Here is a 27,867-nt window from a genome sequence, read left to right as displayed (position 1 = left end):
AGGCTTCTCTGTCCATGGGATTCTCCAGGCTAGAATACTGGAGTGGGGATCCTCCAGGGGATCTTCACGACCCAGGGATCGAACCCACAATCTCTTGCATTGGCAGGTGGGTTCTTTGCCACTAGCACCATTTGGGAAGCCCCTAGTATTCACCAGGTTATAGATAAAAGAATGAATAAATTAATGAATGAAACAAGGAAGGAAGAAATGATTTTTTCATCCTCTTCAACCTTCATGTAACTTCTCTCTGAATTCTTTTGATATTTTTAATGTGTCACATAACTACTTTCGTTCTGAGAATATCTTTCAATGTCTCTGCTTGTTTTATGAGTGCTGGCCATTTACTTGAATGAGATGATATGGCTGTTGAGGTCAGAATCCATTTTTCTTTTTTTTGACTGCATTTGATTTCCCCCAAGTACCCATAGCATTGCTGCATATTATCGATGCTTAATTAACATTTGCTGATTAACTTAATAGCCTGCTATTTAGGAGTAAAAATAAATAAAGATACAACTAAAAGAACTATTATCACAAGTATCTTCAAATTGAAGTTAGAATTAAGCTCATATTCTGAATGGCTGAGTTTACCTTAATGTGTCACATGAAGCTATAGACTCCAATCCATGGAAATATGAAATGAAGCTTTTGTTTAATAATAAATTAAAAATGACTGATTTACCAAAGCTTTTAATTTTAAATTGGTAATTGGGTTTCAGCTGCACACCATCAAACCAGACATTGTAACAGTCAGGAAAGTATACAAGGGAGATAACAGTGACTTGAGTTGGAAGACAAACTGCTGAGTCAGCAAATCCATCCATTCACTATTCTTTCATTAATTCTGAAAAATACATTGAAACGGTCTGTATCAAACACTGTATGAGGTGCTATAAAACAGGGGGCTGAAGGTGAATGGATTAACTGCATGTGGAAAACTCTTGAAATTGGTAGGATTTCATGAATATGCATGCCCATAAAGATCTCATTTGGGGTTTCTTTTCTTTAATAGAACATTTGTGCATTTTAATGGACAGTCATGAACTTTGCTTAATCACCTTTTGTGGACTTTAATATCAGATAAGAATTCAGAGCACATCTCTCTTGGGTGAAATGGACTGCAGAAGTTCAGGAAGTTTTCCTATCCATCAAGAAAACAGATGATGGAACACTTTCCATTGCCATGCAAGGAACAACTGGCCTAATTCTCCCTGTTTTTTCTGATGGAAAGAATGGATGCTTTCAGTGTTCCCTCCTTGTAATAAGATTAACAAAACTAGACAACCCTATTAGGCATGACTTAGGAAAGAAAAAGAAAAAGCTGAGACAAGGGTAAAATACCTACTTTCAATTCATATTTGCTGGGAAATATCTGAAATTATTTCTGTATAACCAGAACCTTTGCAATCAGCACATAAATAATCAAATAAAAAATGCAAATTACCACCACTGGGTTTCTGGAAGCTGTTGGAGACCTTCACTCATCATTTATTAACTTTGGTCATCTCTGATGTTCTATGTCCATCCTGAATTGTACCACTTCTATGCTTGGAGATAATAGTGACAATGACTTGAATAGTTGCTTCAGAGTTGATTATGACTCTGGGAAATATGCACTAAGGAAAGAGGGATTTAACTGGGTACTTTTAATTTGGAGAGAAAAACAAAATCCTCAAAAAAAAAAAAAAAAATCCTGAGTTCGAATGGAAGAAAAGGTACCTGACGTGGTGCTGAGTTAAGTTAAAATTATTCCATGTTTACAAATATGAAGGAAGACCAGAATAGTAATTTGAGAGGAAACTTCAAAGTCATTAATGTATTCAGCAAATGTATATTGGGTACCTTTTATGAGCTAGTGCTCTGCTAACTAGGGGGACACAAAAGTGAGCATGGCATTGTCTTTGCCCTTAAGGAGCTTATAAAGTTGAATGTATGGAAGAAATAGACATATAGACAACTGACTGTATTCAGTGCTTACGAGACTGTGTGATCATGGGATGCAAGAATAATGCTTTATTATACAAAATACTTTGCAGTTGAATGTATATATAATATAAAATTTGGAAGTAAATGGCCATATTTTAGTAGACCTCTTACTGACTTTAGGTAACAAAGTCATAAGGTAGTGCATTAGAAAAAGATAAATCAGATTAGTATCTAGCTGCCTATAAGATATCATTACTTTTAAAAAGTGAGAATGATTAATTTCCTTCTTATTAAGATCAGGTCAATGGTTTCACATAGCATAATTCTAGCCAGTCAGAGAACTGAACAGAAATGCTTTGGAATATCAATTTGCATAGGGACATTATGCATGACCTCAACTATTTTCCCTAGAGGTAAGTCTAAGATGAACAGAAACTGGCAAGAGAAGTTGAGACTACAGGTCACTGAAGATTGTTCATAGATGAGGAATCTGGCTAGATAAGTTTTGTCATCAACAGTATTTTGCAACCATGTATGCTCACTGCCAGCAATAATGACAATATACATAGTTGTATCAATCATCTTGTCAAACTGAAACCTTCATATTTGTTCTACACACCATTAGAGAAAGGTGAAATACAAAATAAACTGAGACTTTGGTAAAGAACACATCAGAAAAATGTAAATCTTACTCAAAAATTCAAGCCTTGGGAATTTTGAGTTGCAGAGAAGCCACATTTTTTTCAGGTTGTATAGAGACTTTATTCCAAAAAGGCCTGAAATAAGTATTACTGTGAATGTGTGCTATTGTTTCTATATGCTATGAAATTACCAAACACTTAATATGGACTAATGCGAACCATCTATTGTGCTTATGTGACATAAACACATTTTGCCATAATAAAGAAGAGTAAATGTTCTCCTAGCTTAAGAATGGAAACTAATATTAAATTTGATTTACATTTATGACACGAAGAAAGGAAATTAATTGACTAATCTGGATGCTGAAATGTTTCCTGATATAGAAAAGTAGTTCAACTAAAAATATGAGTTAGGGATATGGCTAAATAATAAAGTTTTCTTAGTCTCACATTTTGCTTGAATGGATCAGAATCTAAAAGATCAGAAGTTTATCTTTATTCTTTAACAATTATTGAAGGAAAGTAGGCAGATTTAGCCCCAAACCCATCAGTGTTAAATCACAATTTTCTAGAGAACAGTATAATTACTGGAAGCCACAAAAACTGGGTCAATATAATACTTTGGTGGGATGACACGCTTTAATATTTTGGACAAACTAATCTTGGAATCCCAGCTGTTGGCAGCATCTGCTGTAAAGATGTAGAGAAAGAACAGCAATATGTCATCTTTACCAGCTAAAACATGGAGAATGCGAGATTAGTCTCTTTCTTTGCACAGATTGTCACAAAAATCCCCATATTCCTACCGGGTTTAATTGTTTACTAACTTTTCAAGAAAATAAACCTTTAAAGCTCTCAATTATTTAATAACTAATATTCAGCAAATAATAGACTTTTTTTTGGCCAGTGATCATTTTAGTTTCAATCTCTTCCTTATTGACTAGATAATTATTATCTAGATTCATATGTCATTAATTTTTCCAACAAACAAGTTGAACAGAGAAAGGATATTCTCACATTCATGGAGTTAATAGAGATTCTCCCTCCTGACCTCCAAAAGAGAGGTTTTTTTACATGCATTAGCTCACTAGAACTCAAGTAATTTACCAACATGAACTTACTTTCCAAATATTTATTATGGAAAACTAAATGCAGTTGTTCAAGTTAGGTAATTGTTAAAACTACAGCCGCAGCCAGAAATTAAATAAATCAGACTTTTAAAAAATAGAGCTATTATAATCTTATGTACAAGTCTAAATTAACCTACACGATCAGAGTGTTTTTGTATGCTATCACAGAAACCCAATTAAATTAATTGTTTAAAACGTTAAATTATTTCAGAAAGTTGACTAGACTTGTAATCAGTGCTGAAACTTTTCTAACACCTAATTAACCAAGAAAAGTGCTACACAAAATTATGTTTCCAATTCATTTAATAGTACAGTCTCTAAAGGCATTTCCAATTAGCTACATTTTCACTGGATTTACTCAACTTTTCAAGTGAGATAAAGATCTGAAAATAAGGTTAAGTGGTTATAACTGCAGTGATTTTTTTTTGAAATAAAAGATTCCCATATTTTATTTCTATTTCTCTCTCTATATATACGCACCTATTCTTTTTCAAATTCTTTCCCCATTTAGATAAAGGGATCTTTCTAATAGAAAGTGGTCTCCAGGGAACATCAATAACAAGTTTGATTGTTATATAACATTGTATTGAAGTTTCTTGGCTGGCCCTCACAAGGTCTGGAATTTCAAATTTTTCTCAAATGTTGCTAGTAACCAACTTCAGCTACTTTCTTTGGTGTCTATTTGAAACTTCCACCACTCTGCTCAGCCTGTCCTCTCTGCCCTCTTCTGCATATGATTCTGCTTTAATGATAAAAGAAGACATCCGGGTTAATGTCTGAAATATAAAAATAACTTGTACAACTCAATAGAAGAGAGCAAAGCAAATAATTTAAAAAACCAACAGATGAACTGAACAGGTATTTTTCCAAAGAAGACACGAAAAGGTGCTAAACATCACTAATCATCAGGGAAAAGTAAATCTAAGCCATGATGAAAGACACCCTACAAATTCTAGAATGGGTATCATCAAAAAGAAAATAGATAACAAGCAGTGGAGAGGATGCTAAGAAGGGAACCTGTATGCACTGTTGGTAGGAATGTAAATTGGTACAGCCACTATGGAAATCAGTATGGAGGCTCCTCCATAAAATAGAATCACCATATGATGGTTCCACTTCTGGAAATATATTCGAAGGAAACAAAATCTCTATTGCAAGAGATCTGCACCACCATGTTCATTGCAGTATTTTTTATAATAGTTAAGATATGGAAACACCCTAAGTGTCCATCAACAAATGCATGAATAAAGAAAATGTGATATACATACATACAGACAAGCATGCATACACACACACCCCACCCCACCCCCGCATACACACATATAGATACTTCAGCCACAAAAATGGAAGTAGGAAGACTGCTCATTGGGTGCCTTTGGGCAATTCTGGTCACTCTGAGTGGGGCCAGAAAACTTGAAAGGCTATGATGCCTATGAAACCCAAGCTCTACTATCCAAACAGCCAAGGCCAGATGGAATTGGGTTTAAACTGCTGATGGAGTCAAGTTTGATGACGAATTTTTAGAAACAAAACAACAGTTGCAGAAGTTGCAAGATGGTAACCATCTGCTGTCCTAGCAAGTACCAATGGTTGAAACTGATGGAAGCTGGTGCAGACCCGGAGCATCCTCCACTGCAGAGCAGATAAGCACCGTCTCTTTGGCAAAGATCTCAAGGAGAGAACCTGGTTGACATGCATGTAGAGGGGACCCTGGATCTTCTGGAACTGCAAATCAAGTGTATCCTTACCTCAAACCAGATGATCAGCAAAAGAAAGTGGTTAACATAGCCCAGAAGCTATACTTAGATACTTTCCTGGGTTTGAAAAGGTTTTATGGACTCATGGACAAAGGTTTTTTGTTGGCAATCAGCTGAGCCTTGCAGACATTATTCTACTCCAGATCATTCTGGCTCTAGAAGAAAAAAACATCTTAATATTCTGTCTGCCTTCCCTCATCTCCAGGAGTACATAATGAAAATAAGCAATATCCCTGCAATTAATAAATTCCTTGAACCTAGCAGTGAGAAGCAGCCTCTGCCAGATGACATGTATGTGAAAACCATGTACAGCAACTCTAAGTGAGCGCTGTCCCCAGAGACTGCTATGTCCGCAGCAGTCTCAACTGAAGCCAGGCTGCCATGATCCAGCTCTGTTGTGGTGCTGTGTATATTGTTCCCAAGCTGGTTTTTCATATCCTGATATCTCTTCTAGAAACTCTGACCTTGTTTTGTCCAGTGAGTGATTGTTACAGGACCTCTTCTGAAAACCTTTGTGGCGAGGCTGGCATTTAGGTTAGAGCTGCTGTGTTTACTCATTTCCTAGCAATGAGGATGGGTAGGATCTCATGTTGTTCCCCGAGCTTTGGTCCTCTCCTTATCCCATTCTCAGCGCCCTCCAGTCTCTTCCTATTTTTAGTGTCTAATAACAATGGAGTTCACTAGATAGTAACTCTCCTCTGAGCCAAAATAGACCCATGGTAGCCATGAATGCCTTTGATAGTCACAAAAATAAAGGATTTACTAATTTAAAAAAAAAAAAGGAAGGAAATTCTGCCATTTGCACCAACATAGATGGGTCTTGAGGGCATTATGCTAAAAGAAATCAATCACATAATGGGAATACAAATATTGTATAATTCACTTATATTGAGACTCTTAAAAAAAAACAAAAACAGATTCATGGAAGCAGAGAGTAGATTGGTGATTGTCAGAAGTGAGGAGGGGAAGACAAAAAGGGTGAAGGTGATTAAAAGGCACAAACTTCCAGTTATGAGAAAAGTTAAGTCCTAGGGATGTAATACACAATACGGTGACTATAGTTAACAAAACAGAACTGTATGTTTGAAAATTGCTAAGAGAATGGGTCTCAAAATTTTCATCGCAAGAAAAGAAAATCGTAGTCCTGTAAAGTGATAGACATTAATTTCTTGTGATTATATATATGCAAAAAATCACTTTGCTGCATACCTTACACTAATACAGTGTTATATGTCAGTCATAGCTCAATAAACCTGGAGAAAACTATTTCAAATAAAGAACAAAGTAGCCATCCAGCCTCACCCACCCTCAAAAAAGTAAAATCCATTTTTACACCCTCCCTGCATTCTCAGCCCAGCAGCACACTTCTGCCCAGGACTCGTCCCCCACATGTCTACTGGAATTGATTATCTTCTCTTCTTTGTAAGGGCCTTGTTCTATGAGTCACTGCCTCTTAGCCTTAAATGCTTTTTGGAGCAATATACATAGTCAATTGTACCACCTTTAAAACAAAACAAGTAAAAAACTAATAAACACAACAGACACACATCCTAATTACCATTGTCAGCTAATGTGCTCCTGTCTGAAAGGTCACCTCATCCTCCTTTTCATACTGTTATCTTCTGCTACTGCTACTGCTGCTAAGTCGCTTCAGTCGTGTCTGACTCTGTACGACCCCATAGATAGCAGGCCACCAGGCTCTGCCATCCCTGGGATTCTCCAGGCAAGAACACTGGAGTGAGTTGCCATTTCCTTCTCCAATGCATGAAAGTGAAAAGTGAAAGTGAAGTCGCTCAGTTGTGTCCAACTCTTAGTGACCCCATGGACTGCAGCCTACCAGGCTCCTCTGTCCACGGGATATTCCAGGCAAGAGTACTGGAGTGGGTCACCAGTGCCTTCTCCTGTTATCTTCTACTCATATTTAATTCTCAGGAAACACTTCTGGAAATCCCACTGTGACCACCAGAGTCTCACTTCATCCTATATATAATCCTAAATTGCACAATCACTGACACTGGTATCTCTAGAGCCCTGAATAGGCTGTGGAACCCTTGGATCTGTGGGCAGCTCACCTCTGTCCCCAGCACCTGGCACAGTGATCCAGGCAGAACAAGTGCTTTGTAACACCCACCGTACCGAACGCTTCACCATTGACGTCAACTCACCATTCTCTCCCGCTGTCTTCCTTTTTTTTCCCATCATAAGTTTATTTAAAATACTGAGCTGAAATCTCTTTAGCAAAGCCTAACTTCTTCCACCTGTCTTTCTACATCCTTGTCACAACATTTTGTGACTATTTATTAACAGATTTTTATCTACCACTAGAATCTGAGCTCTAGGATCTAACAGTCTAGCACGATTTATCTTGCCATTTGGAGTATCTGTGATATAGAAGGTCTCAAAATGTATCTAAAGAAAAGGGAATAAGGAAGGAGGGAATGTGCGGGATGACTTGAGCAGAAGGAGGAGGAAGAGGTGTGGGAAGGAGTTTGTATAACACAATAAGGTGAAAATTATGAAAACAAAAGATACACAGTTCCAACAATCTCTCTTGATTTAATATAAAAGTGGTAATTATTTGTCAAAAAGTTAACCATTAGTTAGGTTGCTCAGTCCCACGTTTTGAGACCACATGGACTGCAGCACGCCAGGCTTCCCTGTCCATCACCAACTCCTGGAGCTTGCTCAAACTCATGTCCATAGAGTTGGCGATACCATTCAACCATCTCATCCTCTGTCTTCCACTTCTCCTCCTGCCTTCAATCTTTCCCAGCATCAAGGTCTTTTCCAATGAGTCAGTGCTTCACATCAGTCCCCAAAGCACTGGTGCTTCAGCTTCAGCATTAGTCTTTCCAATGAATATTCAGGACTGATTTCCTTTAGGACTGATTGGTTGGATCTCCTTGCAGTCCAAGGGACTCTCAAGTCTTCTCCAACACCACAGTTTAAAAGCATCAGTTCTTTGGCGCTCAGCTTTCTTTATGGTCCAACTCTCATTATCTATACATGACTACTGGAAAAACCATACTTTGACTATAGGGACCTTTGTCAACAAAGTAATGTCTCTGCTTTTTAATATGTAGTGTAGGTTGGTCATAACTTTTCTTCCAAGGAGAAAGTGTCTTAATTTCATGGCTGTAGTCACCATCTGAAGTAATAGTGTCACTCTTTCCATTGTTTCTCCATCTATTTGACATGAAGTGATGGGACCAGATGCCATGATCTTAGTTTTTTGAATGTTGAGTTTTAAGTGAGCTTTTTCATGCTCCTCTTTCACTTTCATCAAGAGGCTCTTTAGTTCCTTTTCACTTTCTGCCTTTAGGGTGGCATCATCTGCATATCTGAGGTTATTGATATTTCTCCCAGCAATCTTGATTCCAGCTTGTGCTTCATTCAATCCAGTGTTTTGCAAGATATACTCTGCATAGAAGTTAAATAAGCAGGGTAACAATATCAGCTTTGATGGACTCCTTTCCCAATATGGAACCAGTCCATTGTTCCATGTCCAGTTCTACCTATTGCTTCTTGACCTGCATACAGATTTCTCAGGAAGCAGGTCAGGTGGTCTGGTATTCCCATCTCTTGAAGAATTTTCCACAGTTTATTGTGATCTATACAGTCATAGACCTTGGCATAGTCAATAAAGCAGAAGTAGATGTTTTTCTGGAATTCTCTTCCTTTTTCTATGATCCAAAGGATGTTGGCAATTTGATGTCTGGTTCTTTTGCCCATTCTAAATCCGGCTTGAACATTGGGAAGTTCTCAGTTCACAGATTGTTAAAGTCTAGCTTGGAGAATTTTGAACATTACTTTGCTAGCGTGTGAGATGAGTGCAACTGTGTGTTAGTTTGAACATTCTTTGGTACTGGAATGAAGACTGACCTTTTCCAGTCTGGTGGCCACTGCTGAGTTTTCCAAATTTCCTGGCATATTGAGTGTAACACTTTCACAGCATCATCTTTTAGGATTTGAAATAGCTCAACTGGAATTCCATCACTTCCAGTAGCTTTGTTTGTAGTGATGCTTTCTAAGGCCTGCTTGACTTCATACTCCAGAATGTGTGGAGTTAACAGTAAGTTTACTTCATGAAATACAAGTTCTATTCCACATCTACTCAAACTCTTTCAAAGTCACAATCCAAATTTATTTATTGCCTATGCTGTGTAGCATGTGGGATCTCAGTTCCCTGACCAGGGACTGAATCCATGTCCCCTGCATTGAGAGTGAAGAGTCTTAACCACTGGACCACCAGAGAAATCCCACAATCCAAATTTATGATCTATCCCATTTCCTCACTTATCTCAAGGACTATTATTGATCCTCATACTGAGGATCATATATAACTTACACATCTAAAAAAAGATAATACACAGCAATAATAGTAAAGTAATACAATTCAGGTGCCTGGGCCTTTGCAGGACATGGGGCATTATCACACAGGCAAACCATCTATCTCTGGACCACACGAAGAGCTAAGTAGAACAGATGCTGTTATTTTCACTTTATAGTGGAGAAAATTGAACTTCAGAGAGGTTACGAGGTATGGATGTCTCGGAGCATTAGAAGTAAAAGATGAAGGTAAAAAGAAAAAATATTAGATTTTCTCTTTTGAAAATGATTCAGTGGGAGAAATGTAATCTTAATCAGTGACAGCAAATACTTATTCAGCATTTACCTCTTGGAGCCCAGCTCTGCCTTTCCTGTGATAGTAATTTCATCAAAAGAAAGAGCAGGTATCACTTCATAGCCCTGCAGATAGCAATTTTTTGAGTGACCTGAGCCTTACAAATAATTTATTCCCTGAACACTTATAAATTTAGAGTGGCAGGAAAAATAATCATTAACTGTTTCACATCTAATACAGTTAGCATACAACAGTATTTCCTTGGTCAAGAATGTGATATAGAAAGGAGTTTCTTTCTGTGTGTGTGTGTGTGTGTGTGTGTGTGTGTATGGTACTTCCAAAAGTTCTTAGATAATGGAATATGTATTGATTCAGGAGAAACACACTGTTCCCTCTCACCCAGAGAGAGAAACCTTGGTTTTCTCCTGTTTTATTCTGCCCACCTAGGGTTCCTATCACCATGTTGACTTATTTGGTTTATTTGCCTTTGTGTAGGCTTGCATGCTGAGTTGCTTCAGTTGTGTCTGACTCTTTGTGACCCTATGAACCATAGCCCAGCAGAATCCACTGTCCATGGGATTCTCCAGGCAAGAATACTGGAGTGGGTTGCCACACCCTCCTCCAGGGGATCTTCACGACTCAGGGATCAAACCCGCATCTTTGATGACTCCCGCACTGACCAGCAGTTTCTTTACCACTAAGAGCCACTTGGGAAACCTTTATTCGCCGTTACTAGTTATTTTCTCAGAAGCTTTTATGTGGCCCTTCTTTTGCCAATTTTAGAGCCAGCTGGAGCAACATCTTTTAAATAACAAACCCAATAAACAAAAGAACTTAACAGATCTCTATATCCACTGCCATTTAAATGTTAACACTTTTTAAGTACGCCCAAAACTAACACACTGGACTGCACCAATGACAATACTTGTTGCATCCAAGTCGTGGATTATTGATGATTACTGACTCTCTTTCTAAAAACAATTTTAATGGTTTATATCTCCTTAATAAATAAGGAAAATATTACAGCTTTGCAATTGTGGCATCCTTGCTTGGGAGAGAGTCAATTCCTAGGTAGGTTGATAAGAAGTCAAGGGTTCTTGAGGAGGAGAAAGGAGTCCGGAGCCCTCAAGAAGGAGAAAGGGGTCTGGGACTCTCAAAGAGAAAAAGACAAATGTTCTTTTCACCATTGCTTTGTCTTAGTCAATAAAACAATGGATCTTGCCTGTTCTCCTTAACAAGAACCTTCTGACTAATCCTGTCGTCTTAAAACGTATAATATGGGAGTGGGTCTGGTAAGATCTTTCTATTGTCTGTTCTAATCTTGCTAATTTAAGATATAGATATTGTGGGAGTGGGTCTGAAAAAAGTATATAAGGCCTTGATAAGACTAGCTAGGGGGCCATTCTCTGCCCCCTTCTGATGTCTGATGTCTATGTCAGAAGCTTCCACTGTCACTTTCTCACTTTAATAAAACTCTGCTGCACAGAAGTTCTTGAGTAATCAAGCCTGGTCCCTGGTCCTGAAGCTATCTCTTCTTCTTTGGAGATCAGGAATCTGACATGGTTCTCTGTAAGCTATCACTTTGATGGTATTTATTGGAGATAATTATTATTTGACGACCTTGTATGTACAGGAACATATATAATGTAGTGGTTCAGTGGTAAAGAATCTGCTTGCCGATGCAGAAGACGCAGGTTCAGTTCCTGGGTTGGGAAGATCCCTGGAGAAGGAAATGGCAACCCACTCCAGTATTTTTGCCTGGGAAATCCCTTGGACAGAGGAGCCTGGTGGGCTATAGTCCATGTGGTTGCAAAGAGTTGGACACAACTTAGCAACGAAACGATAACAAATGACATACGTAATCTATAAATTTTCACATCGAATGAATGTGGTTGGGTTAAAACTTTCATTTATAATTTGCCCCCAAGGAAAAAAACATGACCTATTTACCCACAATCTGTATTGTGACTGCTTTCCAACATGTGTTGATGAAAAGGAGAGATCTCTTGACACGTCTGCTCTGTTTTACAGTACTAAATGCTAAGGCTTTAGTACTTTTAGTTATAGCACTGGGGAGGCAAGCTAAGTTAAAAAAAAATAAAAGACTTACCCACTCCTCCTCATCATAGTCTGAATGATGTGGAATGGAGTCCTGCCGTCTCACCGGCGGGGGTGGGTCCTGGGAAATGCTCTCCTCTGTGCCGCTCTTAGGAGAGGGTGGTTTCTTCAGGACACCTCCCGGCCTGGCAGTGTAAAGTGCTAAAAGGGCACTTCTGACCAGCTGATCCTTGAAGGCATGTACAAAAAGCTCTGTCTGGAAAGAAATTGACAAGGATTAGAAACGCCATGGTAGGTACCTTAGCAGAGAGCTATGGAAAGGTCAACGGCAGATTTGTTGACACTTAAGCGGTGCGGATGGTGGAAAAAGTGCAGGCAACAGAGAGAGGAAATGATTCATACCAATCAATGGAAAATAGTTTGTTTTCGGGCCGCTGACAAGGCCTTGAGTTCTAAAGTTAATGCTGAGGTTCTATGTGCACTATAAGCTCCATCGATCTCCTCAACCCGCCTCTCTTTTTTTCCAAATCCTGTCGTTAGAGATGTATTTCACTGGGGATTATCATTTGAACACCATCTACCCGCTGTGTCTTTCAGGTAATTTCCAAATATGCCTTTAAAGAAAATGTTATCAGACTATGTTTATTTTGTATTTTCAACAGAGTTAAAGGCTGAAGAATGACATATCTTTGCAAAAAAAAAGAAAAGAAAAAATAGAGGCAGGAGACCTTGATTCTTTTTAGCATCATGGACAGATTTCAAACGTAGAGATGACACAGGCAGTCTTCCTCATGAAAACATTTGGCTTTTATTTCCTATTATTACCCTCTAAACTGTCTCCGCCACCAAACGGTTTCAGTAATGTTCAATGTTAACGAGGTTACCGTGAAATTTGCCATGGTAGATTTTACAAGCTGGTGGTAAATACCTAGTAAGGACGACTGTAATGACTCCTTGCCAACAATAAAGAACTTTACAGCTGTATTTGCATTTTCCTGATGAAATGTTTAATGGCTTCACCCTGTTATATACTGCAGGGTGTAGTCATTGATTTTCTGTATTATAGTACACTTAACACGCAAGTGGCCTAACAATCTGTTCAGAGTAGGGAAATAACACAAGCATTGACTCACACTGTTAACATATTTATACTCTGTAACCTGTTGGGAAGGGGCCCTTTAACCCATAGCGTTATTTTGAAGAACACATCATTTACTGAGACGATCTTGGCTGAAATGTTGTCTTCACCAATGCTATAACTTAAGGTAATCATTTATTGGTGCTCTCTAAATCAATCCTCGGAGAAGGCAATGGCACCCCACTCCAATACTCTTGCCTGGAAAATCCCATGGATGGAGGAGCCTGGTGGGCTGCAGTCCATGGGGTCGCTACAAGTCGGACACGACTGAGCAACTTCACTTTCACTTGTAAATCAACCCTGAATATTCATTAGAATGATTGATGCTGAAGCTGAACCTCCAATACTCTGGCCACCTGATACGAAGAGCTGACTCACTGGAAAAGACCCTGATGCTGGGAAAGATTGAAATTGGCAAGAGGAGAAGGGGGTGACAGAGAATGAGATAGTTGGATGGCATCATCGACTCTATGGACATGAATCTGGGCAAACTCCGGAAGATGGGGAAGGACAGGGAAGCCTGGTGTGCAGCAGTCCACGGGGTCACAAAGAGTTGGCCTCGACTGAGTGGCTGAATAACCACTCAATAGGTGGTCTACAGCACCATGCCCAATCATTGTTACTAAATTGTCTCTAAATTTCCCTGTTGTGTCAGCAATTACAGAAAACCAGTTAAACCATGTGCACCTAATAAAACTAAGTCATATCTGTATAGCTACATCTTTGCAACAGATTGTGAAATTCTAGAGCTAGAAGGGACCTTGAGTGGACCTCTTCACTAACAAGATAAAAAACTAAGAAAAAAGCATGGTGGCTTGTCCTAGGGCTGACTACTGATTGGAAGCACAAATGAAACAGAGCCAAGGTTTTCTAACAAATTCAGTATCTTTCCCCCTGACTCCATACCACCCACCACGACGATCAGCCTAGATGCTTCTGTCCGTTTTCCTCTTCTCTAACCCCAGCTTGCCAAGTGTTCCAAACATCCACCAGCTCTCATAGTTAGTTGTGTCCACAATTCAGGATGTAACTCTCTTCCCTGAGAAATTTTAATGGATGGTTTTCAACACTTCTTTAATCTATTAGTCATGTTGGAGGCACTTTGAAGGTTAAGTAGACAAGAAATTTGATTTTAAAAGGATAATATTTTAAGAATAAGTAGATGGAAGATATTTTATAACAAATAAGTTTTCTATTTTTAAAAATAAAAAGGCAGTTTTTTTTTTTTTTAACTAAAAAGAACTGATGAAAAAGTTGGCTACACAAGTACCAATCACTATAGTTGTAGCAAAATGGGAAACATGCTGTTTACATAATTTTTCAGAGAGCATGGATGTCTCTGTCAATGTGAATTTAAATATTAAAAACATGAATGTACTTCCACTCAGCTTAACTATTTCTCTCCTGATAGCTGCAATAAATTCTTTTGATTTATTTTTAGAGCAAAACAGCTTGACTTCTTTGACTTCTGCTACTGTAGCTCTAGTCTCCACAAGGCTCACTAATTACTATGTAGCTGCGTACTATTCACACCCAGTGACGTTTCCTACGGTTCTTGTAATCACCACTATTTCTTCCCATGGTAGCACACACAGAGTTTCTCAATTTATTCAAATCTCATTTGGGTTGATTTAACACCAATGACATGGGAGATAATATATAAATTCTTGCAGTTTTAAAAACCCAGAATTGTTTTGAGGGGGGCAGGGGTAGCTGAATATAATGTTCAAAATCTTAAACACAATAAAAACTGATCTTCTACTTTGTGTCTATACTGAAACATGTATCTGACTCCCTTGGAGACTCTCTGGATCCCCCAAATCCTGAGGACAGAAATCAAACTTTGTTACATAATAGCAAAAATACTGTACTGCATTTTCCATGTGACCTGGAAAAATCTTAATTTTCTTGACCAGTGTTACTTGCTACATGTGGACCAATATACACCCAGATGTTTTACCATCAAAATAAATCAGTTTGTAGAGATTAATGGAGTCACTCAATCCTATCATATCTTACTGCATTATCTCAGTTGCTATCCTTGAGATAACACCAGTGAAGTCAAACATCAAGGAAGGAAGCAATCATGCCTCTCTGAGCTGCCTATTGACTCAGAGTTCTGAAAGCCATTTTCCTTTTCTTACTTAGCTCCCACTACAATAAATGAAAGAAGAAAGGCTGTCTAAATATTATTGTAAGGGTGGGCAAAATAATTCATTTAAAATATTAGCATAAGAATACAGTAAAAAAAAAAAAAAAGCATAAACTCTGAGCCCAAGGCAGATCTATTTCATTTGTTCTATATTAAAAAAAAAAAAGGAGAAAGAAAAAAAATGTTTTCTTGCCTTTCTGCCATTTCCCCCATTCATATGCTCATACAAGTATCCTTCAAAGTAACACACAGAATTATCCACAAGTACTAAACTACTAAAAATTACTTCTCTTGGGGATACATTTGCTACCTTCCTGAATATTAATGCAGGATGAATACTTAGAATATGTTCATTTAAACCCTCTCTTTTAAACTAGAGAACTCAACAAATTAAGCAAAGTCCCATTCTTTTTATAATCTCCTTATATTCACTGAAAAAAATCCAAGGCCATGCCTAATCTCACTGGCAATACAAAATACCATAAACAAGAAATTATCAAAAAAAAAAAGAAATTATCATTTTAGTAGTCATGCATATGACATAAAAAGAATCCTGCTTATTTTTAAATTTTGTTGTTCAGTTGCTCAGTCATGTCTGATTAATTTTTAAATTCAGTTCAGTCAGTTCAGTAGCTCGGTCGAGTCTGACTCTTTGTGACCCCATGAATTACAGCACGCCAGGCATCCTTGTCCATCACCAACTCCTGGAATTTACACAAACTCATGTCCATTGAGTCAGTGATGCCATCCAGCCATCTCATCCTCGGTCGTCCCCTTCTCCTCCTGCCCCCAATCCCTCCCAGCATCAAAGTCTTTTCCAATGAGTCAACTCTTCGCATGAGGTGGCCAAAGTACGAGAGCTTCAGCTTTAGCATCATTCCTTCCAAAGAAATCCCAGGGCTGATCTTTAGAATGGACTGGTTGGATCTCCTTGCAGTCCAAGGGACTCTCAAGAGTCTTCTCCAACACCACAGTTCAAAAGCATCAATTCTTCGGCGCTCAGCTTTCTTCACACAGTCCAACTCTCACATCTATACGTGACCACTGGGAAAACCACAGCCTTGACTAGATGTACCTTTGTTGGCAAAGTAATGTCTCTGCTTTTCAATATGCTATCTCGGTTGGTCATAACTTTTCTTCCAAGGAGTAAACGTCTTAATTTCATGGCTGCAGTCACCATCTGCAGTGATTTTGGAGCCCAGAAAAATAAAACCTGACACTGTTTCCACTGCTTCCCCATCTATTTCCCATGAAGTGATGAGACCAGATGCCATGATCTTCATTTTCTGAATGTTGAGCTTTAAGCCAAGTTTTTCACTGTCCACTTTCACTTTCATCAAGAGGCTTTTGAGTTCCTCTTCACTTTCTGCCATAAGGGTGGTGTCATCTGCATATCTGAGGTTATTGATATTTCTCCCGGCAATCTTGGTTCCAGCTTGTGCTTCTTCCAGCCCAGCATTTCTCATGATGTACTCTGCATAGAAGTTAAATAAGTAGGGTGACAATATACAGCCTTGATGTACTCCTTTTCCTATTTGGAACCAGTCGGGTTTTCCAGGTCCAGTTCTAACTGTTGCTTCCTGACCTGCAGATAGGTTTCTCAAGAGGCAGGTCAGGTGGTCTGGTATTCCCATCTCTTTCAGAATTTTCCACAGTTTATTGTGATCCACACTGTCAAAGGCTTTGGCATAGTCAAGAAAGCAGAAATAGATGTTTTTCTGGAACTCCCTTGCTTTTTCCATGATCCAGCGGATGTTGGCAATTTGATCTCTGGTTCCTCTGCCTTTTCTAAAACCAGCTTGAACATCAGGGAGTTCACGGTTCATGTATTGCTGAAGCCTGGCTTGGAGAATTTTGAGCATTACTTTACTAGCATGTGAGATGAGTGCAATTGTGCGGTGGTTTGAGCATTCTCTGGCATTGTCTTTCTTTGGGATTGGAATGAAAACTGACCTTTTCCAGTCCTATGGCCACTGCTGAGTTTTCCAAATTTGCTGGCATATTGAGTGCAGCACTTTTATAGCATCATCTTTCAGGATTTGAAACAGCTCAACTGGAATTCCATCACCTCCACTAGCTTTGTTCATAGTGATGCTTTCTAAGGCCCACTTGACTTCACATTCCAGGATGTCTGGCTCTAGGTGAGTGATTACACCATCGTGATTATCTTGGTCATGAAGATCTTTTTTGTATAGTTCTTCTGTGTATTCTTGCCAGCTCTTCTTAATACCTTCAGCAAAGAATATTGAGCTTTCAACCAGGAAAGATACCTGACATCTGGGCAGCTTATATAAAATATCCTCTTGACCTTGGCTAAAATCACATAACTACTTTTTCCCGGTATGTACAAAATTACAGTGCCTATCTGTGAAACCCTTATGGAGTTCACTGTAAACAGTATACTTCTATTTATTCTTCTTTTTATTGACCCACCTGTTCAGTTTCTGTTATGACTCATAATCCCCTGGTCACTCAAAATGTAGACCCTAAGGGACTGCAAACCACTCTCTTTTTTAATTTATTTTTTTTATTTTGTGGCCACACTACATGGCATGTGATCTTAGTTCCCCGACCAGGGATTGAACTTGTGCTCCCTGCATTGTAAACTCAGAGTCTTAACCACTGGACTGCCAGGGATGTTCCTAAACCATTTTCTTAAAAGCATTTTTTCTACTGGTGATGTTATTCATTCTATCACTTCAAGGGTCATTTTTTGTTATGCCAAGGTCTTCACAAGCCATTTCTGCCTACCTCCTGAATCAGCATGGTGAAGGGTTTCCATCTGCAAGTCTTCTGAATTTACAACCCCAGCCTGATCTCAAGTTTTTAAAATAAATGTGTTCTTCTCTGTGCTTCCATCTGAGGGCAATCATTACTGTTCAGCAAATCTGAGTCCAAACATCTGGAGCATCTTCAGGAATATTATCTTCTGGGTTAGTGATCAATTTCTACTGGTTAGACCTTTTCAGTAATTTCCAAGATTGACTCTTTTATTATATTCCTACAGCTAATCCTAGGTAATAACCCTTCTGTGTTCCATGTTGATATTTCCTTAGTCTTCTTACTGGTTGATTCTGTTTTCTTTAACCCTTCTTTTTTTTCAGGATGTTATCCAAATAAAATACTGACATCTGAGTTCCAGCTCAGAACTCCTGAATCAGAATTTGTATTTCAGCAAAAGCTGCCCAGAAGCACTACTGACATTTCATTATGCTCAATATTCAAATCTCTCTGTTCTTACTCAGCTTAGTTGTTGCTCAAAGGATGATCTTCACAAAGCAAGTCACTGGGTTTCCAATGTCAACAACCTTTCAGTACCTACAGAATAGACCTTCTCTCAGGTAAATGAGATTAGGAGGGCGAGATCATATTTCTTTTTTAACTTTATGAGACACTGCTGAACTGATTTTTCAAGCTGCAAACGTGTACCCATCAATGATGGATGAACGTTCCAGTTATTTCATATCCTTTCCAACTCTTCCTATGCTCAGCCCTATTGATTTTAACTCCTCTAGTGGGTGGTTTTCTGTGCTTAGTTGCTCAGCTGTGTCCAACTCTTTGAGACCCATTGGCCTGTAGCCTACAAGGCTCCTTTGTCCATGGGGATTCTCCAGGCAAGAATACTGGAGTGGGTTGCTATACCCTCCTCCAGGGGATCTTTCCAACTCAAGAGATTGAATCCAGGTCTCCTGCATTGCAGGCGGATTCTTTATCATTTGAGCCACCAGGCAAACCCAGTGGGTGCTTAGTGGTACCTCATTTTAGTTTAAATTTGCATTTTCCTAATAACAAATGATGATGAGCATCTTTTCATGTGCTTGTCATCCATCATTTTTGGTAAAATGTCTTTACAATTCTTTGCTCATTTGTAATGGTTTTATTATTAAGTTGTAAGAATACACACTTGGCTACAAGTCCTTTATCAGACATCTATTTTACAAATACCTTCTCCTAGTCTAGACTTGCCTTTTCATTTTCTTAATAGTGTTTTTTGAAAACTTTGACAGTTTTTAATTTTGAAAAAGTCTTATGTATCATTTATGTTCTTTTGTTCACGCTTTCTGTGTTCTAAGAAATATTTGCCTAATCCAAGATGAAAAAAAAAATTCTTCTATTGTATATCTGCTTACTTATTTATTTGCTTTTTTCAATTTTCTTCTTTTGGCTGTACTGGGTCTTTTTTGCAGCATGCGGGCCCTGCTGTGGGGTGCAAGGTTTCTCCAGTTGCGGCACAGGCACAGGCACGGGCACAGGGGCTTCTCATGTTGTGGAACACGGGCTCTAGGGTACGTGGGCTCAGTAGTTGCAGCTGGCAGGTTTAGTTGTCCCGGCATGTGGAATCTTAATTCCCCCACTAGGGGTTGAACTGGCATCCCCTGCATTAGAAGGTGGATTCTTAACCACTGGCCCACCAGGGAAGTCCTTGCTTTGTTTCTTTTAGCTTGTATATAAGGTCTATGATCCATTTTTAATTACTGTTTATATATGAGACTGGAAAAGGTCAATTTTCATTCCAATCCCAAAGAGGGGCAATGCCAAAGAATGCTCAAACTACCACACAACTGCACTCATCTCACATGCTAGTAAAGTAATGCTCAAAATTCTCCAAGCCAGGCTTCACCATTACGTGAACTGTGAACTTCCTGATGTTCAAGCTGGTTTTAGAAAAGACAGAGGAACCAGAGATCAAATTGCCAACATCCGCTGGATCATGGAAAAAGCAAGGGAGTTCCAGAAGAACATCTATTTCTGCTTTATTAACTATGCCAAAGCCTTTGACAGTGTGGATCACAATAAACTGTGGAAAATTCTGAGAGAGATGGGAATACCAGACCACCTGACCTACCTCTTGAGAAACCTCTATGCAAGTCAGGAAGCAACAGTTAGAACTGGACATGGAACAACAGACTGGTTCCAAATAGGAAAAGGAGTACGTCAAGGCTGTATATTGTCACCCTGCTTATTTAAGTTATATGCAGAGTACATCATGAGAAATGCTGGACTGGAAGAAACACAAGCTGGAATCAAGATTGCCGGGAGAAATAAAAATAACCTCAGATATGCAGATGACACCACTCTTATGGCAGAAAGTGAAGAGGAACTCAAAAGCCTCTTGATGAAAGTGAAAGAGGAGAGTGAAAAAGTTGGCTTAAAGCTCAACATTCAGAAAATGAAGATCATGGCATCTGGTCCCATCACTTCATGGGAAATAGATGGGGAAACAGTGGAAACAGTATCAGACTTTATGTTTTTGGGCTCCAAAATCACTGCAGATGGTGACTGCAGCCATGAAATTAAAAGATGCTTACTCCTTGGAAGGAAAATTATGACCAACCTAGATAGTATATTCAAAAGCAGAGACATTACATTGCCGACTGAGGTCCATCTAGTCAAGGCTATGGTTTTTCCTGTGGTTATGTATGGATGTGAGAATTGGACTGTGAAGAAGGCTGAGTGCCAAAGAATTGATGCTTTTGAACTGTGGTGTTGGAAAAGACTCTTGAGAGTCTCCTGGACTGCAAGGAGATCCAACCAGTCCATTCTGAAGGAGATCAGCCCTGGGATTTCTTTGGAAGGAATGATGCTAAACTGAAACTCCAGTACTTTGGCCACCTCATGCGAAGAGTTGACTCATTGGAAAAGTCTCTGATGCTGGGAGGGATTGGGGGAAGGAGGAGAAGGGGGTGACAGAGGATGAGATGGCTGGATGGCATCATGGACTCGATGCACGTGAGTCTGAGTCAACTCCGGGAGTTGGTGATGGACAGGGAAGCCTGGCGTGCTGTGATTCATGGGGTTGCAAAGAGTGGGACACGACTGAGCGACTGAACTGAACTGAACTGATATGTGTCAGGTGTAGATAAGGAATGGTTTACTCTGCACATAGATATCCAATTGTTCCTGCACTATATGTTAAAAAGATATCGTTTCCCCAGTGAATTTCCATTGCATTTTTATATAAATTTATTAAACACCTGCTGTGCTGTGCTTAGTCACTCAGTCGTGTGTGACTCTCTGCGATCTCATGGAGTGTAGACCAGGTCCTCAGATCATAGGGACTCTCCAGGCAAGAATACTGGAGTGGGTTGCCATGCCCTCTTCCAGAGGATCCTCCCAACCCAGGGATTGAACCCAGGTCTCCCACACTGCAGGTGGATTCTTTACCATCTGAGACACCAGGGAAGCCCAAGAATACCAGAGTGGGTAGCCTATCCCTTCTTCAGGGGATCTTCCCAACTCAGAGATCAAACCTGGGTATCCTGCATTGCGGGCAGATTCTTCACCATCTGAGCCACCAGAGACATCATCAAATGATCAATACTAAAGTCAGACTGATTATATTCTTTGCAGCTGAAGATGGAGAAGCTTTATACAGTCAGGAAAAGCAAGATCTTGAGCTGACTGTGGCTGAGATTATCAGCTCCTTAATGCAAAATTCAGGCTCAGATTAAACCAAGTAGGAAAAACCACTCGTCCATTCAGGTACGACCTAAATCAAATCCCATATGATGATACAGTGGAGGTGACAAATAGATTCAAGGTCTGGTAAACAGAGTGCCTGAATAACTGTGGACAGAGGTTTGTAACATTGTACAGGAGGCAGTGACCAAAACCATTCCAAAGAAAAAGAAATGCAAGAAGGCAAAGCGGTAGTCTGAGAAAGCTTTACAAAGAGCTGAGAAAAGAAGAGAAGCAAAAGGTGAGAGAAAGAGACAGATAAACTCAATTGAATGCAGAGTTGCAGAGAATGGCAAGCAGATATAGCAAGGCCTTCTGCAATGAACAATGCAAAGAAATAGAGGAAAATAATAGAATAGCAAGGACTAGAGATCTCTTCAAGAAAATTGGAGACACCAGTTGTTGATATCATGTAACGACAGGTACAATAAAGGACAAAAACAGTAAGGACCTAACAGAGGCAGAAGAGATTAAGAAGAGTTGGCAAGAATACACCAAAGAACTGTAAAAAAAGGTCTTGAAAGTGAAAATGAAGTAGCTCAGTCATGTCTGACTCTTTGTGACACCATGGACTGTATAGCCTACCAGGCTCCTCCGTCCATGGAATTTTCCAGGCAAGAGTACTGGAGTGGGTTGCCATTGCCTTCTCCAAGGGATCTTCCTGACCCAGGGATCGAACCTGGGTCTCCCACCTTGCAGGCAGACAGACACTTTACCACCTGAGACACCAGGGAAACCCTGACCTGCATAACCACAATGGCATGGTCCTTCACCTAGAGTCAGACATCCTGGGGTGTGAAGTCAAGAGGGGGTTAGGAAGCATTACTACTAACAAAGCTAGAGAAGGTGATGGAATTCCTGCTAAAATTTCACAACCTAAAAGATGATACTGTTAAAAGTGCTGCACTCAATATGTCAGCAAATTTGAAAAACTCAGTAGTGGCCACAGGACTGGAAAAGGTCAGTTTTCATTCCAATCTGAAAAAAAAGGCAATGCCAAAGAAAGTTCAAACTACTGTCCAGTTGCACTCAACTCACATACTAGCCAGGTTATGCTTAAAATCCTTCAAGACAGGCTTCAGAAGCATGTGAAGCGGGCACTTCCAGATGTACAAGCTTGGTTTAGAAAATGTAGAGGAACCAGAGATCAAATTGCCAACATCTGTAGGCAATAGATGAAGCAAGGGAATTCCAGAAAAACATCTGCTTCATTGACTATGATAAAGACTTTGACTGTATGGATCACAACAAACTGTGGAAAATTCTTAAAGAGATGGGAATACCAGTCCATCTTACCTGTCTCCCGAGAAACCTGTGTGCAGGTAAAGCAACAGTTAGAACCTTACATGGAACAACTGACTTGTTTAAAATTGGGAAAGTAGTATGACAAGGCTGTATATTGCCACCCTGCTTATTTAGCTGATATGTTGAGCGCATTATGCAAAATGCCAGGATGGATGAAGCACAGCTGGAATCAAGATTGCTGTGAGAAATCAACAACCTCAGACATGCAGAAGATATTACCCTAATGGCAGAAAGCGAAGAGGAACCAAAGAGCCTCTTAATGAGGGTGAAAGAGGAAAGTAAAAATGCTGGCTTAAAACTCAACATTCAAATAACTAAGATCATGGCAATCGGCTCCATCACTTCATGGCAAATAGAAGGGGGAAAAGCGGAAGCAGTAACAGATTTTATTTTCTTGGGCTCCAAAATCACTGCAGATGGTGACCACAACCATGAAATTTTCTTCTACCCTTCCTCCTTGGAAGAAAAGCTATGACAAACAGCATATTAAAAAGCAGACTCATCCCTTTACCAACAAAAGTTTATAGTCAAAGGTATGATTTTTCCAGTAGTCACGGATGGATGTGAGAGTTGGACCATAAAGAAGGCTGAGTGCCAAAGAATTGATGCTTTTGAATTGTGTGGACTCTTGAGAGTCCCATGGACAGCAATGAGATCAAATTAGTCAGTCCTAAAGGAAATCAACCTGAATATTCAATGGAATGACTGATGCTGAAGCTGATGCTCTAATACTTTGGCTATCTGATGTCAAGAGCTGACTCACTGGAAAAGACTGATGCTAGGAAAGAAGGCAAAAGGAGAAGGGGGCAGCAGAGAATTAGATGGTTTGAAAGTATTACCGACTCAATGGACATGAATTTGAGCAAACTTTAGGAGATAGTGAGGGAAAGGAAAGACTGGCATGCTGCAGTCCATGGGGTCACAAGGATTAGGACACAACTTAGTGACAGAAATTGCTTTGTGAGGAGCAGAATAATAATGTTATTGTTTGTTTAGTCACTAAGTTGTGTCAGACTCTTGCGATCCCACGGACTGTAGCCTGCCAGGACCTTCTATCTATGAGATTTCCCAGGCAAGAATACTGGAGTACATTGCCATTTCCTCCTTCAGGTCCTGACCCAGGGTTGAAACCCACATCTCCTGCATTGTTGGCTGATTCTTTACCTCTGAGTTACCAGGGAAGCCCCAGAATAATTATGGGTTTCTTAAAAAAGGTCTATCCATCTCTATGAAATGGAGACTATCATGTGTATTTGAAGCTAATGTCAGACATACATTTAATTTATAATATATATGGTTACATTTAGGTCTTTATTTTTCTCATTTTGAATTTATTTACATTGCTTTCCTCTCTCTCTCCCTTCTCTTTTTGTCTTTTTTTCGGTCTTAGTGCAGTGTAATTTTAGTCTAGGGAAAAGTAAAATGTGTCTTTTATCCCACTCTATTACTAGCCTTTCATATCTTATGTTAAAACTTTGGTTTATGCTTTGTCTTCTCTGTTTGGATTATTCATGTATAGTCAGAATTTGTCTTTGGCTATAATCCTACATCATAAAATTAGATAATTTCTTGAATATTTCCATAAACTAATACACAGCAAACAAAATCCAGTTATCTGTCAGAAGATATACTAAGAATTAAAAAAATAGAAACACTTAATTGAGTTTGTCCATATTAGAACATGAAAAATTTATAGAAAATTTTACTGTGGGAATTCAGTTAGGTCCCTACTATGTACTGAATATCTATAAGGATGATTTTCTAAGAAAATAACTCAAGAACTTGTTTTCCAAATATGACAGTTCACATTCAATAAAAGGAAAAAGGGGGCTATCAATAAAGAAAAGATTTATTCTCCAATCCATAGTGTGCAAGTCCCCGAGCTTAAAGGCAAAATATTTTAAGTTAACTCTTGCTAATATTAAACTATACTAAAATTTAAGATGCTATTTATGTGATTTACCTTTTATGCTAGATTTATTGCAGGCAGATTCTTTATCCTCTGAACCACCAAGGAAGCCCTCGTGGATAATACTTTATTGTAAACCAAAAGCTAGTAACTGTCTTCATACACTATGCAAAACTCTGTTAACTTAGGTACTTCTTTGAAATTCTGGGCATGAATTCTTAAGGAAACGCATGGCTTGCAAACTTAACCTAAAAAAAAAAATCCTTCTGATTCCAAGCGCTGACAGATTTATTAGTAGACAAAACTTGTCTACTCAGTAAAAAAATAAAGGGACAAAAGTTGGACCAATGCTGAATTAAAGGAGGTGAAAATATTATACATGCCCTGCCCCCTCCCCCAAATCACCGCAGCAAGTTGTAAATGATGCATGAAATGACAAAGCCCTGCCCAACGCACAGGAAGATGCTCTGAAATCACCACTGTGGGGTACTAACTGCTAGAATTTTCTGCATAGCTGAACCCAGGAAGCCCTCACCTCATCTACAAATCCAAAAAAGAAATGGAACTGAAAACAATTCTATTATTTTACTCTATGCAACACCCTCCTCCTTCCTTTTTCTTAGCCAGAACATATTCATTGACTATTAAAATACTTAAGTATTGCTAAGGAGTTTGTTTAATAATTTTTTTATTTCTTAACAAAGGAAATATCAAAACATATATTACATGGAAAATACCATAAAGGGTTTCCATTCCTGAGTCAACTAGACCCTGGGTCTGACCGCTAGTTTTGTTTGAATCCTGGGTTTGATTCTAAACCTGCCTGATTTTGTACATGCTTTAAACTTTTTTGAGCTTCCATCTTTTCCTTTGTGAAATGGAGATAATATGGACACACAGTTGGAAGGTTCAGTGAAATAACCTAAGCCACTGTAATCACTAGCATGATACTGGACAATGTAGGTAGTTGTAAAATTTGGGTCAATTTTTTCCTCTCTTTTCCTAGCATGGAAGGAAGATTGCATTTTGAACTGGAAGTCTTGGGTTTTAATTTTTCACTCCTTAGTTTATTAGATAATTCACTTGACTTTTCTGATGACATCTTAGCTATTTCTCTTCTGAAAATAGATGTTGAGTACATCCTATGAGAAAATACATGATAATATAGACTTTAAAATGTTAAGTAAGGGCAAAGTGGTACAAATGAACATATCTGAGTCAAATATATATATACAGATATAGTATTCAAGTTTCTAGGAATCTATACTTCAGGGATGCAATAAACTACACTATTTTATTTTAAAATGTTATCTTGAGAATTTTCTTTGGTCAGTTTCTTCAGGGGCATATTTATTAGAAATATCTCATAATAAATTGCAAAATGTCCTCAGGATGCAGAGGTTATGAATGAGTGTACCAGAATTGGACTCTAAGACATTTGACTTTGCATTTCTAATCAAGCTACAATTTGATTTTTTCCTATCTTGGTTCTCCATATCATTCAGATGCCCTGATTCATTATGGAAATTGATGTTTGAGTATCTACCCCATGCCAGACTAGCTTTTCTCTTTACATATACAAATGCAAGTCACCTTTGGAAGAATGCAGACCTAGGTCCCAGTACATTTCAAACATTAACTAATAATTTTGGAAATTTTTAGAACCTTCTCCCAGGAGACAATGTTGTAGAAAGCAAACTGAGGCACAAGAATCACCCCATGCTACTGATGAGAATCCACATGAAAGTTCTGCTCTCAAATGAAGTGACATTCCTACTCAAAGGGCTAGCTTCATATGCATAAAAATTAGGTGCTCGCCAGAGGAAAATACTTTTCAAAATCTAATTTAATTCATTTAATACAACCATGAAGCAAAGAAAATGAAAGATGTCAAGGAAAAGAGAAAATATACTTCAACCAATAATAGGTTTCATTTCCTACTAGGAAAAAAAAAATGTTCAGTAAGATTTGAAAAGAGAATGAGGCCAATTCATTTTGATCCTGTGGCAATACTTTGAAGCTTACTTTCTAACCTGGTCTATTTTACATTTCCAGATGCTATGAAAGGTAATGTATGCAGAAAGCAACACCAGTGGGGATTTGGGTATTTCGTTTTCCCCACTGCAGTGACAATTTGGATCTTACTTTTTCTGAAAGCATCTTTAAAGAATTCTTCAAGCTGTCTGGAGAATGCTGGCTTGCAGAATTAAGCAGTAGGTCTGCATGGGTTGCTATCAGAGGTTGTAGTTGATTGATGTTGCTGAGAACTTCTCTTGCTTTGGCTGTGTTTTCAGGTGAATAGTAAATAAACTGGTATCCAGTACTGCAACAACAAAGATAAAGGCGAATTACACAACAAGCAGAAAGAACTGTCAGCACTTAGGACCAGATGCTAAGTGATAAACAGAACTCCTAATAGCACTACTTCCTACTGAACAGATAAGAATTACTTTAAGAGATATTTGTGATATTCTGAGTTTTTTCAAGTCAAATGACTGAGATATTTTGAAAGACTAGGTGAAATGATTCTAGTCCTTGCTTAAGCACTAAGAAGATTTTTCATGATTACGTATGTCAAGAATTAGCATTCAAAACAAATTTAATTACTAATGAACCTGAGGTCACACAGTACAGAGAGAAGAGTTTGAACCTTTATATTTAGGACATTACGAATACAGATCCTGGCTTTGCCACTTAGTAGGCCAGGTGATCTTAGCGTAATCTTAGTTTCCTCATCAGGAAAGTGGGAATAATTAACCAAACAGTTC

General features: G+C 38.8%; 1 protein-coding gene across 1 annotated transcript in view; it reads right to left on the bottom strand.

Annotated features, from left to right (window-relative positions):
- The window catches only part of INPP4B (inositol polyphosphate-4-phosphatase type II B), a 723,258-nt gene that overhangs the window by 129,934 nt on the left and 565,457 nt on the right, over positions 1-27,867 (bottom strand). Inside the window, exons 15-16 of the mRNA XM_052654320.1 lie at positions 27,245-27,422; positions 12,189-12,392 (exon numbers count right to left, since the gene is read on the bottom strand). Of these exons, the coding sequence (XP_052510280.1) occupies positions 12,189-12,392; positions 27,245-27,422 (382 nt within the window). The remainder of the gene's footprint in view (positions 1-12,188; positions 12,393-27,244; positions 27,423-27,867) is intronic.

Source organism: Budorcas taxicolor, chromosome 17, assembly GCF_023091745.1.
Source record: "Budorcas taxicolor isolate Tak-1 chromosome 17, Takin1.1, whole genome shotgun sequence".
Classification (NCBI taxonomy): Eukaryota; Metazoa; Chordata; class Mammalia; order Artiodactyla; family Bovidae; genus Budorcas; species Budorcas taxicolor.
This window is presented reverse-complemented; position numbering and strand designations above follow the sequence as displayed.